The 14310-nt window shown below is 51.1% G+C and overlaps 1 protein-coding gene across 4 annotated transcripts in view; it reads right to left on the reverse strand.

Moving 5' to 3' along the window:
- Positions 1–387: 387 nt before the first annotated feature.
- The window catches only part of CHST12 (carbohydrate sulfotransferase 12), a 25013-nt gene continuing 11090 nt past the window's right edge, over positions 388–14310 (reverse strand). For 3 of the 4 annotated variants that reach the window (XM_021680144.1, XM_021680143.1, XM_021680142.1), the window contains exon 2: positions 388–2070. In XM_021680144.1, the coding sequence (XP_021535819.1) occupies positions 727–1986 (1260 nt within the window). In that variant the 5' untranslated portion in view covers positions 1987–2070 and the 3' untranslated portion in view covers positions 388–726. Of the gene's footprint in view, positions 2071–2207; positions 2534–14310 lie in introns of those variants that run through there. The other variant, XM_021680145.1, reaches the window with a different exon arrangement.

The raw sequence follows: 14310 nt of genomic DNA on the forward strand, positions 1-14310 counted from the left end.
CGTGCTCACACCATCCCTGTGACAGTGCATCCTTATGTCCATGACTGATAACCTTGTGGGAACAGCTGCGGCTAATGTCCTGCTTCTGTGACTGTGCCCTGAGGTAGGGTCTCAAGTAGAAGACCCTCTCTAACCGATTTCCCTTCTCAGAAATATCACACGGTCAGAGAGCTTTCGCTTGCAAAGGATCTGCTACAGGTGAGGCCTGATTTCAAGCGTAGGTTCCTCCTTTTTGCTGAAGATGAGCATGAAAATTCCCTGCCTTCACCCGAGTTTCTGAGGTCAAGTCCCTCAGAGCCCCTGACCGAGCCCCTGTCGCTGTACCAGAATAACCACGGAAGCAGGCGGCAGAAGCAGACGCAACATTTACTCCATCCTCTCCTCCACTTTTCATATTAAATATCTGAAATATATTAATCTTAAAAAACAATATTAACACAGTACTCAAGGAATATAGGCAGTGGAATCAACAGTAAGTCCAGACTGCAAAATCGAAGGTGATTTTAAAAACCGGAGTGTGGGTACGGTCGATTCCGGGTGTTTCCAGCTGCCTCGTCAACAGGAGCGTTGTGGAACTGTGCCATGGGTCAGACCGGGAGGGACACAAAGTCATAAAAAAATATACGCGTCAACCCATCGCCCCATCCCTGGGAGGAAGGTCGTGCTACGGCAGACCCTTCGTCCAGCCCCGCTTGTTCTGGAGACCGGGACTGCCCCCCGACGCCGTCAGTCTCTAAGAAGGTTCTCGGGCTTGGGGTAGCCAAAGAGGACAAAGTCGGCCTCGTAGAGTTTGTAAAGCTGCTGCCTCCAGGCCAGGGGGATCGTGGCAAACCAGTCCTCCTCCCAGCTACTGGCAGTTCTGTTCCGGTAACTCGGGGGGAAGTGAAGGAGCTTGTCCACCTTGAGGAGCCGCAGGAGCTGGGCGGCGTCCTGGTCCAGGGTCTCCAGCTTCCCCACAAAGTCGTAGTCGATCTGGCAGGGGTGGCAGAGACGGTGCACCTGCCTCCAGTGCTCGTTGAAGGGCGTCAGCTTCTCGGTGCGCGGGTCCAGCAGGTACTGGATGAAGTTGGCAAAGGACACCTTGAGGCCCGCGCTGAAGGCCTCGCTGACGGACGCGGGCAGGCCGGTGTGGTTGGCATACATTTTGAGCATGGGCACGGCGAACTTGCGGTAGAACTCCTCGTTCTCCAGCTGGAACTTGCTGCGGAAGGCCGAGATGAGGCGCACGAAGGGGTCCCGCACAAACAGGAACTTGGTGTACTTCTTCAGCTTGATCTTCATCAGGTGGCGGGAGAACTTGCCGTAGCGACGCCAAAACTTGTTGAAAGTCAGGTGGGTGCTGGAGTTGTGGACATACTCCCGGGGGATGTCCAGGGGGTCGCGGTAGGGGGCGCCGCGGTCCAGGAGGCTCTCGCTCAGCACGATCATCACGCGCTTCCAGTTGGTGCAGGCCACCTTGGGCACGTAGCAGTAGATGACCCCGTGGCGGTCGTCCACGATGAGGTGGTTGAGCTCGTAATTAGGGATGTCGTCGAAGGAGCGCTCCTTGGTGGGGAACACGAAGCTGGCGTTGGCACAGAGCCCCCGGAGCACGCTCCTCCTCTCGGCCTGCCGCCCACCCGGGTCCGGGCCCTGCTGGGCGTCGCGGGTGGACCAGTCGTAGCCCCTCACGCTCTCCTCCGCGTTGCTCAGCACGGGCCTGCTGGAGGCCGGCACAGAGGGCTGCTCCGTCCTTTTACCAGAAAGGGCGTTCTGCTTCAGGCCGCCACTGAGCAGCTTCTGCAAAAATGCGTCCACGTCTGACGTGAACCCCTTTTCTGCCCCGTGTGCGGGGGTGGGCAGCGGCTCCAGGGGGTGTGGCCTGGGGAAGGAAGTGTGCAGGTAGAAGTGGGCGGCGCCCACGTTGTCCCAGTACACGATGATCAGGAGGACCATGAAGACGGACCCCAAGACCAGCCACAGGCGGAAGAGCCGGGTTTTGGTCATTCTGTCCGCGGACGGGGCGGGGGGCCCCTTCACCTGGATGCGGTCACGTCAGCTTCATGGAGACGGGACACTGCTCTCAGGACCCTGGAAAGGTAACACAGAGCTATGTTAAAGACTACAGTCCAGCTAGGGGGTCCTCTTGCAGTCTGACTCCGACGGACGGCGCTTGCTGATATCTCAGACCCCCCATCGTGGTCCGTGTCCCTGCCCGCCCCTCACACCTCCATCCTCCACGACTTAGGCTTTGTGAGGCTGCCTGCTGAGCTTCAGCCCCTCCGTGTGATAGGGCTAATGCTGCTTCTAACGCTGCTTCGAGGGGCCCAGAAGGACGGGTGTGGCTGGCGAGGTCGCTGGAGATCCTTTATCACTGAACTGAGAAGGGGGTGCTGACAGACCAGGCTCGGGCAGGGACTCAGAGCCTCATGGGTAGGAAATGCCGAGGAGGAAGGCGAGGTGGTCAGCAAAACCAAAACACGAGCCTAAAGTTGAATGCATGCTACAACTTATAAAAATGCTAAAGACGTCCCAGCCCCTGAGATAAACCTTTTGCTGTGCACATTTAATGCAAATAACCACATCAGAGACAGGCCACTGCGTGCGGCTGACGTGTGCTGGGCCCTGTGCACCGTCTCTGCCCCCCTCTACATGGAAAGGGTGGCGCGCACCCGAGGTCAGAGGGGGGACAGTGAGGGTCCACCGGGCAGCTGAAAGGGGGCCCATGCGAGAGCTTTCCAGGCTCTAAGAGCGCTGTTGGTGTCCCCACAGAGGAGCCAGACAGTGGCAGAGCCACGGCTGAGATGGGGAAAGGCTGCCTGATCTTCAAAAAACAAAAGGGTGGTGGGAGGGCGAAGGGGGGGCAGGCGCAGACTGGCAGCTGTGAATGTCAGCAGGTGCTGGGACTGCACCCTGGCGAGGTCGACCAGCAGGCCCTCTGGCAGGCCCACCGGCTCAGGGGCAGGCGGCCACCCTCGTGAACGGGGAGATGCAGGCCGGACAACGGATTTGTGGCTCCCTTACAACTTCCACTGAAGGCTGTCCTTGACCACAGTCAAGGTCAATACCAGAAATGCCAGAGGAGCCCATCCTGTTTGACAGATATGCTGAGCACCAACTCTGTCCCAGGTACTTGGCGAAGTGCTAGGGACACCACAGGGAAGATGTGTCCGATCGAGTGCTGGGACAGAGAACGCTGGTGAGGTGGCGGGTAACCCCGGGGGGGACGCTAGCCCGGGGATGAGAGGACGTGCAGCCACGCCCAGGGCCTCCCACGGTTCCGCTCCATTACAGATCTGCCCACTCACAACGCAACAACTAGAAATGTGACACAACCAACAGGCACAGGAAGGCTCGGAAAGGACAGTCCAGGGACCTGGCTACTCGAGGAACAACAGGGGACAAGCCTGTCCCACCTCCCAGAGAGCACTGCCTCCAACCCTGAAGAGCCATCAGGCACAGGAAAAAAGCTCCAAGAACAGCCTCTGGAGCCCAGGCAAAGGACGGGCAAGAGTGGTGCAGTGAAGGACTGAACTTTGCCCAGAGAGGCCCCTCCTGCCCGCAGCTCCTGCGGGGAGGCGGCTCTGCCTGACAGGAGTGTCTTTGTTTCCTGGGGGCCTGAGGCTAACAGTGTGGTTGGGGGCTCGAGGGGCTTTGGGTCCGAGTGTCAGCCCGACCTCCAGAGGGGCTGGAGGCTGAGGTCAGCCATGTGGGGGGTCTACCTGTTCGATGACAAAGGCCCAGGAGAGACTGTGGACATGACGGCTTGCGGGGAGTACTCCACGCACACTGTCACACACCAATGGCAGCTGGCATCGGCCCTGTCCAGACCTCCGCTGAGAGGGGACAACCCCTCCCCCCGCGCCTCTTCCCTTGGCTTGTGATCTGAATCCTTTGCTGCGATGAACCTTTAGTAACGGAGAGTACAACACCTTTCCGTGAGCTCCTTGGGTCCTTCCAGTGAATTATCCAACCTGAGGGTGGTCTTGGGACCCCACTCCCCATTTACTATTGGTGTGAGGACTGAGAAGGGTCTTGAGAACTGTTCCTAACCTTACAGTAACCTAACAACAGAAACGTCTTTTTGGAAACACCTGCTCTACTTAGGCCAGACATCAGTGGAAAAACCACCCCCACCCTCGCAGTTCAGCAGGGCCAGGCAGTGAGTCGACCTCCCCTACCGGGCACCAACAGGCAGAAGAAGATGGTGCAAAGCAGGGTAGTCACACTTGGACTCCCCTCCCCTTACAACAGGAGATCCCAGGGGGTGAGGGGAGCTGAGCCTGCCCCTCCGCACCGGGCCATCATCACTGGGATGGAACATTTCCAGGATGGAAAACATTTGTCAATATTAATCAACATAGGTTAGCCACTGAGGGCCACCTGCTAGGGTCAGCGTACCCCCTGGTCCCTTGCCAGATCCCCCAGTGTGTGACTCTGCTTACCTCTCCCCCAGAGGGCAGTCCCCCAAGCCACCAGCAGAGCTGGCCCACCCTGCCAGCAACTGAGAGTAGAAACTAGATTCAGAAACATGAACAAATAAGCTGGAAAGATGGGTTGAAAATCAGAGCTGGACACTGAGACTGGGATGAACGTCAAGCTGTCCTTCCAGGTAGAAAAGAATCAGCGATACAGGACAGAGACCCTGGAGCTGGACACAAGGCAAAAAAGATGAGGCGGACAGAAAAGTAAACGTGGCACTAATTTGCATGAACACACACGCCTGCAGGTACAGACCCACCACACCTGGCCCCCAAGCCCAGCGCGGTCTTGGGACAGCAGCTCTAAGGAATAACACTGGCTACGCTCACGGGTCTCAGAAGATGCTAGTCCCTTCCAGTGAGATCATTCACCTTCACCTCTCTGTTCTGAGGTCTATGTTTTACACCTGGACCGTCTTACAGCCCCTTTCAGAGGGTGGAGGGTAAAAGACAAATTATCATACCCGTGTTCAGTGAGTGTGACCTTACAGTTTGAGGTTTCTGAAAAGTTCAAGATCTGTACCCCTCTATTCTGGCCTTCACCTCCTCTCAGTAGAAGCGTTCAATGGGCATGTGTCTTAATCCACCCGTTAAGAGTAAGTGGGGTCCTTGCCTCTCCTCCAGCTTCTGACGGCTCTCAGGTTCTCTTCCCCCACAGCACCTGTGGAAGGGGAGCAGGTGCAGGAATGGGGGCCGCTCTGTCGGAGAGATTTGCAACAGGGCCTCCACTAGCTGGAGGGTTGTCCCGTGGGAGGGGAGCAGGCTTATCCTGTGTGGCTTCAGAAGATAAAACTCAGACACAGATCTGAGAGAATGGATGCACTACCATAAAGTGGCCCAAAACCCAGAATGTCCATTTTTAAGACATACTGGGAGCTCTGTCAGTATCAGAGGACATCTGAGCAGACACAGACGGAGCGCGTCTTAGGGGTGCTCCAGAGACAGCCCCCCATTGCACATGCTGACTTCTCCCTGTCCGACCTTCTCCAAGTCTGTATTCCTTGTATGTGTTGGACTATATACCTGGGACCTGATGCCTTTTCACTCCATGAACCTAAAACTTCATGAGGCTGAAATATGGAAGCAATCTCCACCCGTGTGGCTTTTGTTTATCCTCAGTTCATTTTGTTTTTTTAATGGAGAAGGTAACACATGTTCATGGTACAAAGGTCGGCATGCAAAGGGCGGTGTGGGTTTTATGTGAAAGGTGCTGAAACAGGCAAGTGCCAGAGAAAAAAGGACATTCTGGTCACTGCCACCTTCATCAGTCCTTCCTGAGCCCCCAGCGCTCTCAGTGCACCCCTACAGAAAAGGCAGCCCAGCCTGGGCGCGGAGAAACCTGGCCGACCCCACGCTGCCGCGGCCCAGGGCAGCACACAGCCTCACGTACGTATCACACGGGAGAGAGGCAGTCGCCGCGCCGTGAGAAACATCAGAATTAGGGGCGCTCGTCTCTCACACAGCTGCTGCCAGAGGTCAGCGAGCTTCCTTTGAGGGCAGGCCACTGACTTTTTCGAGACCATCCCCTCTGGAGGATGTAAAAGGCTGCACAGTTTCTAGAGAAGACGAAACCGTATCAAAAAAAAAAAAGTTTTGCCGAAGGCTGAGAAAGCAGCAAAGGGAAAAGGTGACTGAAGATGTCATGTGACTGAGAGCTCGGCTTCCAGTTTTAAGAGCAAGACTCACAAGCGCCGTGGAGGTGGGGCAGAGTCCCCGAGTCCCGTCCGCGGGCATAGGGACCACGCATCAAGGATGCGCCGTCATTTGTGTATTGAGAATGCCAAGAACAGGGTAAGGGACTTACCTGGTTATAATGAATAATCCAAAAATACAACACATGATATACAAATACCTCTGCTTATTTTTGAGCCAAGTAGTAGTACATGCACCTGACAAATGCCAGGTCTACAGCAGTTTGTGAAAACGGACTCTCTTTACTAATCGTTTCACAAGACTTCAGTTTAATTGCAAGGAAAAGACATGGATCATATGATACGTACATATGATATCTTTTTAATAGGAGCTGCCCTGAAAGGGCTCTTACCACCGAGTGCGAGGCGCTTGGAGGAGCACACCACCCATTGGCGCTCCCTCAGGCTCTCTGCACATGGCCTCAGGGCGGGCAGCACGACCCCCTTACAGCTGAGGAACCCGAGGCCCAGAGGTATCACGTCAACATCTGGATTCAAGCCTCACTCCCGAAGTCCAGCCCGGCTCCCGCTCCCGCGGCTCTGCCGTTGGACGTCCTCGTTCCTCTGAACCGCTGGGTAAGGCTGGCCCACGAGCAACTGCCCCGACTACATGCTTCACGGGTACAGTCTGACGCGTTTGGCTGCGTGTGTGCACCTGCGACCCCATCACCACGGTCAGAGAGTGACACCTCCATCGACCCCCAGAGCTCATCCCTCCCCTCCAGCCACTCATCTGTTTTCTGTCCCTATAAGTTAGTTGGCATTTTCTAGAGTGTTCTATAAATGGAGTCACACCAGGTGAGCTTTGAGACTCGTCCACTGGTCACATAGATCAACAGCTCCTTCTTTTCTGGATCTGAATGGTACTCCGCTGTAGGAAGCGTTTATATACGGCAGCCCCGGTAAGACACAGCACACACACATCCCCCCACCATAGTTTCCCATCTCCCCCCAGGGACTGAAGTCACACGTGCAAGTTTCTTCTTGGTCTAAGTTCAATCTGGTGAACAGAAGGGGCTGAGAAGGATCGTGCTTCCTTATAAGTTCAGGTGCCGACAGGTGCGTCTCTGTCCCACACGGACGCGCTTCCTGGCCTCTCTGACCCAACAGATGCGGAGGCACTGGTCCTGGGGGCAGAGGTCACAGCTGAGCGAGCCGCAGTCAGCCTACAACTAGTCCTCGACGCTCCCGTCGGGTGAGTCTGTAACCCAGCAGAGGTGAAGCAGACGCATCTGACGTTTCTTCATTACCTGTCCCGAACGTGGTTCTCTAAGTTCAAAGAAAGCCCGTCTTCTCTTAACCAGAAGACGTTTGAAGTTGCTCTGATTTTTTCCTTATTTGGCATATTAGCACCAAACGCTATCATCTTTTAGTCTTTAATACACTCAATGCCTAAAGTTTTGTTCTTAGTCCATACATACCTACTTGAGTATGACTGGGCACGGTGAAGTGAGGAGTGAGGAGCCCCGTTCAGGTCCTGAATTTCTCACCGCCTGGCCCTGGGCCAGCAGCAGGTCATGCGGGTGGCCCCCCAGGGGACTCTTCTCATCCTCACAGTGAATCTATGGCTTATGTTGTAAACAGCGAGTCAACTAACTTATTTATAAGGAGACTCATAACTTGCATCATGCAGACTAGACCACTCAGTGGGCCTGTGGCTCACTGCAGGGAGAGTTCCGGCTTAGGGGCTGGCCATCAGGTAAGCATGTGGGCCCTCCCACCACCACCCAGCCCCAAGACAGCGTCAGCAAACGTCCCTGGGCAGCAGCCGTCTGGGTGATTCTGACTTACTGCTTCCTGGCTTTCTGTACTTACATTTGTTTTTGTTTACACTGAGCACTGATTGGTTTTTACTATGAGAAAAAAAACATTTTTCCTTTTACAAAAGATACACAGCAATAAAAAATTAAGGCATTAACAACGAAAGAAAAAAAATCAACCAATCGGACTTCATGCAAATTAGAAACTTTTGTGCATCAAAGGGCACTATCCACAGGGAAGAGTCCCACAGAAAGGGAGAAAATGTTTGCAAATCATGTATCTAATGAGGGCTTAATATCCAGAATAAATGGAGAACTCATGATACTCAAAAGAAAAGAACATCAAACAACCCAATTCAAGAAAAGGCAAACAACTTGAAGAGACATTTCCCTGAAGACATGCAAATGGCCCATGAGCGCGTGAAAAGATGTTCCACATCACTCATCATCAGGGAAACGCAAATCAAGATCACGGTGAAATACCACCTCACACCCATTCGGATGGCTCCAATCAAAAACAAAACAAAACAATACAGGGCGCCTGGCTGTCTCAGTCAGTGGAGTGTGCAACTCCTGATCTCGGGGTTATGAGTTTGAGCCCCACACTGGGTGTAGAGCTTACTTAAAAAATAAATAAAATCTTCAACAAAACAAAAACCAAACCAGAACATAAGCATTGGCCAGGATGTGGAGAAACTGGAACCCTCTGGCCCTATTAATGGGAATGCAAACTGGTGCAGCCACTGCGGAAAACAGTATGGAGGCTCCTCAAAATATTAAAAATCGAATTACCATATAAAATGACCATACGATCCAACAATTCTACTTCTGGGTCTATATCCAAAAGAACTGAAAGCAGGGTCTCAAAGCGGTATTTGTACAGCCATGTTCACGGCAGAATGATTCGCACCAGGCAACAGGTGGAAGCCCCCCGTGTGCACCCCAGTGTGCACGGAAGGATGAATGGGTAACAAAGTGTGGCGCGCACACACATACAACAGAATATCGCACAGCCTCCAAAAGGAAGGAAATTCTGGCAGCTGCGACGACGTGGATGAACCTAAAGGACCTGCTGCTGAGTCACAAAGGACAGATGCCGTATGATTCTGCTCATACGAGGTCCCTAGAGGAGTCACGTTCCCAGAGACAGGCTGGAGGTTACCAGGGCCTGGGAGGGGATGGGGGGGTCAGTGTTCAATGGGGACAGAGGATCCATTTGGAAAGATGAAATGAATTCTAGAGACGGAGGGTGGTGATGGTTGCCCATGTGAATGTGCTCCATGCTACGTGAACTTTCCGCTTAAAAATGGTTACGATGATAAAATTTATGTTCCGTGTATTTTACCACAATAGAAAAATTGGAAAAGAATGCATTAGAGCTACAACAGTGGACTTGGAGGAACTGACTAGAGGTATCGTTGAATAAATAAAGTAAAATGCAGGACAGTGTGTAAAAAATAAACACATGAATAAAAGTAAATATAATGCACAAAGACAAGGGTTCCTTTGGTGGGGGGACAGAGCTGTAAGTAACAAAGGCTGTAAGCCTAGAGCCACTGCTTAACCTCCCACCCTGCACAAAAGCTCAATGGGCTGGCTTTATCTGCAATTTAACACAAATGTTCAAGTTTTAGAATCGGGGATGGGTGCAGGCAAACAAGACAAGGCTTCCCTTTGGGACACCCCAAACCCCACGTGTCTGGCTCTTCACCGGTGAGACTGGTCCTGAGAGCCTTGTCTCGCCCTGGAGTCCTGCCCCAGAACCAGACTGGCTTCGGGGGCAAGCCCTTCTAGGCCTTTCCAAACCGAGGCGCTGAGCACCCCAACACCAAGCTGAGGCAGCGCTTGCCGATGAGGCTGAGGGCACGGGTCGTGTTTAACGTCCGGGAACTAGGGCAGTCCCAGGTGCTGCCCTCTCTAACCTCAAACAAGCCACACCAATAGCAATTGTGGAGACAAAGCAGGGTGAGTGTGTTAGAGGGCCTGTGTGAGCAGTGCCGAGAAAGGAAGGGACCGTGCTGCTTCAAGCAGGCTCCACAGCTCCTCAGGGTTGCAAAGAGAGAGAGCAGAGACAGAAAGACCACCACACAGCACCACCAACAAGCTTCACTTTTTAAAATGGAGTGGGACCTGCGCATTTCTGGCCCAGGCGCGGAGGCAGCGGGAGCCAGGGAGGGCTCTGGGGGAACACCCGGCTGCCTTCTGGGGACAGCGGCGGCAGTGTGGGGAGCCCTTCGGACGCAGAAGCAAGTCAGGGAACAACACTGACCCCAAAGTAGTAGTCATTCAAAAAATAAGGGCATTATTTTCAAACATGAATCTCCCACAACTTCAAAAAGCGGTCAACAAGAAGCCTTCCAGCTTCTGAAGCAGCAGGGCACGAAGAGGCTCCGCTGAGGAAATGATCCACAGCGGGCTTGCTGCGAGTCAGTCTCAGGCTTCTGCCGCCAGCAAGAGGATGGACAGCAAAGTCTCATCCAAAAGCTTCGCCCTTGGGGGCTGGTTTTCTGCAAGGGCTCCGTCAATGCCCTTGTGAACGATCAGGCTTCAGGTTAGGTTTAACCCCAAAACAAGGTGGCTGTGCAGAAAGAGTTGTTTCTTAGCTCGAGGTGGGGTTGCTCAACATTCCTCGTCACACCTACATGGTGGCAGGAGCCCCACACCGGCTGCCCACGGGAGGCTGCTGGTCTGAAGGGGCCTTCACACCCACAGTGGGCAAAGATCAGGGGGACGATAGGGTGGTCTGCGGCAGACCGCGGGGGGCTGAGCTCCCTCACGTTCTGGAGTGTGTCATCCTTATTGGGAAGAGCAGGCCCCATGGCCAGACCCACGGGAGGACCTGCATCAGGGCACTTTCCACATTTCCATAGCAGAACTGACGACCACAGGACAAAAAGGTCAGGAGGTACATGCCGGTCGATCCTGCGTCCCCTTCACTGGTCGCGCAGTATTCAGGGTGTGTCTGTGAGGGTGTTTCTGGATGAGACTGACATTTGATTCCACAGACTGAGTCAGGCAGACGGCACTCCCCAGCGTGGTGGGCCTCGCTCAATCTACTGAAGGCCTGAACAGAATAATAAGTTGAAGAGAGAATTTCCTCTCTGCCTGTCTTTGAGCTAGGACAGAAGTCTCAGGCTTGGACTTGGACTGGAACATACCATCTGCCCCCCCGGGGTCTGAACTTCTCGGCCTCCATAATCACATGAGCCAATTCCTTAAAATAAATCTCTTTACACACACCCTATGGATTCTGTTCTCTGGAGAACCCTAATACATATATTTGCTTTGTCACTTGTACTGGGGGGGTGGGTAATGTGTGTTTACTACACCTTACAGACAGAAGTGGTCAAACCAGTGAGAACTAAACAAAGTGTTGAGAAACAGAGGGCACCTAGGTGGCTCAGTCGGTTCAGCATCCGACTCTTGGTTTCGGCTCAGGTCATGATCTCAGGGTCGTGGGATTGAGCCCCAGTCAGGCTCCGTGCTCAGCATGGAGTCTGCTAGAGATTCTCTCTCTCCCTCTGCCCCTCCCCCAACTCGTGTGTACTCTCTCTCTAAAAATCAATCAATAAATCTTCAAAAAAAAAGTGTTAAATGGATATAAAGTTATTCGCCACGGTGAAAAGGAATGTCAAATGCAGAGAATTTCAGTCACTATCCAATGAGTATTCCAGAGGGAGGGGTTGAGATTAATTTTTTCCCCATATAGATACCCAGCTGTTCCAGCACCATGTGTTTAAAAGACCCTTCTTTCCTGATTAAATCATGTTGGCACCTCTGCTTCTCCTTTTCTTTTTTAATCAGGTTTATTGAAGTCTAATTTACATACAGTAAAACTCAGTCTTTTTAACTGTAGAGTCTGAGAAGTTGGCAAATGTACACTATTAAGATACACTACAATTAAGATCCAGAACATTTCCCTCACTCTCAAAAGTTCCCTCCTCCTTCCCCAGCGCCTAGCTCTGGGCAACTACTAATCTGTTTTCTCTGCTTGGTTCTGCCTTTCTTACAATGTACCTACATGAAACCATGTAGGATGCAGGCTCTTCACTTTGCAAGATGCTTCTTAGATCTGTCCGGGTTGTTGCACATGTTCGTCGGAAGTTCCTTTTTTTATGGCCAAGTAGTATTCCATTATATCGATATACCAGTTTATCCATTTACCAACTGATGGACTTTGGGGCTAGTTCCCTTTTTGACACTATGAATAAAACTGGTATCAACTCTTTTGGCATACAGACCAGATTCTTTTTTTATGCTAAGACTTTTTAAAAGTCAGAAAAGGGGCGCCTGGGTGGTTCAGTCAGTTAAGCGACTGCCTTCGGCTCAGGTCATGATCCTGGAGTCCCGGGATCGAGTCCCGCATCGGGCTCCCTGCTCGGCAGGGAGTCTGCTTCTCCCTCTGACCCTCCTCCCTCTCATGCTCTCTGTCTCTCATTCTCTCTCTCGCAAATAAATAAAATCTTAAAAAAAAAAAATTTTTTTAAAGTCAGAAAAGTTTGGGGCGCCTGGTGGCTCAGTCCGTTAAGCGGCTGCTTTCAGCTCAGGTCATGATCCCGGGGTCTTGGGATCGAGCCCCACATCCGGCTCCCTGCTCAGCGGAGAGCCTGTTTCTCCCTCTGCATCCGCCTGTCACTCTGCCTGCTTGTGCTCTCTCTGTGTCAAATAAATAAATAAAATCTTTAAAAATAAATAAATAAATAAAAAATAAAAGTCAGAAAAGTTAGTATTAAAAAACATCAGGCAGATTTTTCAGTTCCTAGAAGGTTCTACAACAATCATAAAAGTAGATACACTACAATAATGCTTAGGGACTCTATTTAAAGACCAATCAAACTGATCATCAAAATATGATATACAAATCTTAGGTTACTGATGATTTTTCACTTACAAAATCTTAAGGGCTCAAGCGATATAGCAGGTTTGCAGAATACAAATATACAAAAGTCAACTAGTTTCCTATATATCAGCAATGAACAGGTGGAACTGGAAATTAAATACACAATTCCATTTATATTAGAACTCCCCAAAATAAAATATTTAGGTATAAATCTGACAAAATACATATAATATGTATGGAGAGATATTCCCTGTGTGTGAACAGAAAGACTCAACGTTTGCCAAGGTATCAGTTCTTCCCAACTTAATCTATAGATTCAATGCAATCCCAATCAAAATCCCAGGAAGTTATTTTGTTATTATCAACAGTTTCTAAAGTTTATATGTGAGGGAAAAGACCCAGAATAGACAACGCAGTACTAAAGAACAACAAAGTTGGAGGACTGACTACCCGACCTCAAGACTTATCATAAAGCCACAGTAATCAAGAGTATGTGGTATTGGCAAGAGAACAGAGAAAAAGATCAATGGAAAAGAACAGAGAGCCCAGAAATAGACCCCCATAAATAGAGTCAGCTGATCTGTAGCAAAAGCAACCCAATGGAGCAAAGACAGCCTGCCTCAACTATGAGTGCTGGACAACTGGACATCCACATGCAAAGATAAATAAACACGTAAAAGATTTCTGACACAGACCGTACCGCCTTCACAAAAATTAACTCCAAGTGGAGCACGGACCTAAATGTACACTGCAAAACTATAAAACTCCTAGAAGATCATAGGAGAGAACCTAGATGACCTTGGGTGTGGTGCTGCCTTTAGATAAACTGCACCACAGACCTGATCCATGAATGCAGTAAATGTCCGCACGAAGATGTGTACAAGAATGCTCATTGCAGCTTTATCCAAAACAGCTACAAACTGAAAACAACCCAGAGGTCCTTCAACAAGTGAATGAATACACAAAGTGTGGTGGACTCGTTCAGTGGAAAACTATCCAGAAATAAAGGAGAATGAGCCACTGATTCATGAAACACTACATGCAACGACACGGATGAATCTCTCGGATATTACGCTGAACAAAAGAACCCAGACACAGAAGAGTACATTCCACGTGATTCCACTTACAGGAAGTTTTCAAAAGGCAAAAACAGGGACAAAAATCATAGCGTGTCAAGGGACAGGAGGAAACTGGGCAATGGAGATGTTCTACTGTATTGACGGCAGTGGTAGTTACACAGGTGGACATATTTGTCCACATTTGTCAAACTGTACACTTAAAATGTATGCATTTTACTGTGTGTAAATTATGCCTCAATATATTTTATTTCAAGAAAAAAAAATGTCGGGGCGCCTGGGTGGCTCAGTTGGTTAGGCAACTGCCTTCGGCTCAGGTCATGATCCTGGAGTCCCGGGATCGAGTCCCACATCGGGCTCCCTGCTCGGTGGGGAGTCTGCTTCTCCCTCTGACCCTCCTCCCTCTCATGCTCTCTGTCTCTCATTCTCTCTGTCGCAAATAAATAAATAAAATCTTTAAAAAAAAAAAAAAAAAAAAAAAAA

The sequence above is a fragment of the Neomonachus schauinslandi genome, chromosome 5 (genome assembly GCF_002201575.2).
Source record: "Neomonachus schauinslandi chromosome 5, ASM220157v2, whole genome shotgun sequence".
In the NCBI taxonomy this organism is placed as follows: domain Eukaryota; kingdom Metazoa; phylum Chordata; class Mammalia; order Carnivora; family Phocidae; genus Neomonachus; species Neomonachus schauinslandi.